The sequence below is a fragment of the Dipteris shenzhenensis genome, chromosome 28 (genome assembly GCF_047967505.1).
Source record: "Dipteris shenzhenensis isolate YYH24624 ecotype China chromosome 28, Dip_SZ_1.0, whole genome shotgun sequence".
Classification (NCBI taxonomy): domain Eukaryota; kingdom Viridiplantae; phylum Streptophyta; class Polypodiopsida; order Gleicheniales; family Dipteridaceae; genus Dipteris; species Dipteris shenzhenensis.
The window spans coordinates 22608237-22610268 of record NC_141623.1 but is presented as its reverse complement, the minus strand read 5'-3'; the positions used below and the strand labels follow the sequence as shown (position 1 = coordinate 22610268).

At 42.3% G+C, this 2032-nt stretch overlaps 1 protein-coding gene across 1 annotated transcript; it reads left to right on the top strand.

The window, feature by feature from the left end:
• The first annotated feature begins 1127 nt into the window (after window positions 1-1127).
• Window positions 1128-1825, top strand: LOC147883333 (uncharacterized). Its single transcript, XM_087399473.1, has 2 exons — window positions 1128-1349; window positions 1506-1825. The coding sequence occupies exons 1-2, from the start codon at window positions 1295-1297 to the stop codon at window positions 1823-1825; spliced, it is 375 nt and encodes a 124-aa protein (XP_087255599.1). The 5' UTR covers window positions 1128-1294.
• The last annotated feature ends 207 nt before the right edge of the window (window positions 1826-2032 follow it).

The window sequence follows — 2032 nt, the reverse complement described above, 5'->3', positions numbered from 1 at the left end:
GGTTTGTGTCGGAAGCTCAAAAGAGAATGGAAGAACTTTGCTAATCCCAGGAAAAGTAATGAGCAGGAGCCTACGAGAGGAGAGATGGAGATGATGTCTGTGGAGGATCTTCCAGATTTATGCCCAGCAGTGGATGCATGGTGTGGGGGTATGAGTGTTGGAGAGGCATATGTTGATGGCGGTGCACAGATAAGTGTCATGACTCAGGCATGTATGGAGAGGTTGGGGCTAAAATTGAATGCTCATTCAGATTTTAGGCTCCGATTGGCAAACCATGCGAAGGTGAAGTGTCTGGGTATATGCATGGGAGTAGTAGTGGATGCTTTTGGAGTATCCTGTTGCATTAATTGCCACATTATGCATGCTAGTTTGGGAGCATACCCACTGATTTTCGACAGACCTTGGCTCAGACAGGTAGGAGCAATACAAAACTGGAAGATGGGTACAATTACAGTGCATCATAAGAAGGGAAAGGCCAAGAAATTTGATATGAGCAGCAGACGGGAAATAGAAGAAGAACTTGAAGGAACAAGCATGGAGGAGGAGTCAGACAGTGAGACTGAAGAAGAAAGTACTACATCTGAGGAGGAGGGGCAAGTATCATTTCTGTTGAAGGAGTCTGATGCATATGAGTTGTAGGTAGCAGAGATACAAGAAGCTAAGGAGGAGAGTAAGCTTGAAGATATGGATAATTTGATGCAACCCCCACCTTCCCAGACAGAATGGAAAATATTTTCCACTTGGTAGTCTATCATTCAGAATGTAATCCATTCCTTGTAGCTTCAGAATTTCCAATATCCATAGCCTCCTAGAAAGTTATTATGAAGATCTCTAGAAATCTGGGAGATATCATGCTGATAAATTCATCTAATATGTTTGTTTTGCTCACCTTTTGGGATGCAGTGGTTTGAAACCGAACTTCTGAAACTCAGCCACCTGCGGGACAGAGCAAGTGAGAAAGGTCACAAAAGAGAATATCCCTTTTTCTTGTTCATTATGTGAACTATTCATAGGTAGTTGACCATCATTTATGTTGGTTAAGTTGGTTTTCTGTTGATAAGCAAGCAAGCTAATATATGGTGAAACATCTGTAATTCCTACGCAGCTCCTTGGAAATTAATTAATAATCAATTTACATCATCTTTCATAAATGTATTGTTTGTTCTTGCAAGTTCCTTAACTTGGTTTCTCCAGCACACTCAGAGAATGTGTCGAGAAGCTCCAACTACTGAGCAGCCCAGAAGAGAAGGAAAGACTATTGAAGGCACCTTTGGAAATCAAGGTGGATCCTCATATGGATCCTAATTATGAGTCTGACAAAGAGGAAATGCTATCTAGTGATAACCAAGGTGCCAAGGGTTTTTAAATCTTGTTGCCCTCTGATTTGGGAGCTTTTAGTGTAAGACTACTTAGTTTCGTCCCCTAACCTAAAGTGAGTGATCTAAAAGAGCTTCATAATGCAACACATTGCACTTCTAATTTCTTATGTTTGTATTTGATTTCAGGGAATATAGCAGAAACTGAGAGCCCGTGGGAGAAAGGCAGCTTATCTGAAGCCATCGTGAATTCAGGAACGTTTGTTACCAAATCGAAAGCCTCTGCCTGGGGTCAGAAAGACCCTGTTAAAGATAGAAATTTAAGCCATTTTGTTGAGAAGCAAATACAGGGTTGGAACCCAGGTAATGCAGCAAATGACAAAGGCACTACTTCAAGGGAATTTGAAAGGGGCTGGGGAGATGATATAGGAAATACTGGCTGGAATCATCAGGGAAGTTTTAGCAGAAAGGAAGATCCTTGGAGGGATGACCAAGGAAGTTCATATTGAAATGCCGGCTGGAATCACCAGGGCAGTTTTGGCAGAAAGGATGATGGTTGGGGGGATGACTTAAGCAGCACTGAAAGAAATCTTGGGTGGAATGGCCAGGCTGGTTTCAACAGAAAGGAAGGATCCTTGGATACAGCGACAGAAAAGGGGGGTGATACATACAAAGCTGATGTAAGGTTGTCCTACAATAGGATGGATGGTGCTGAG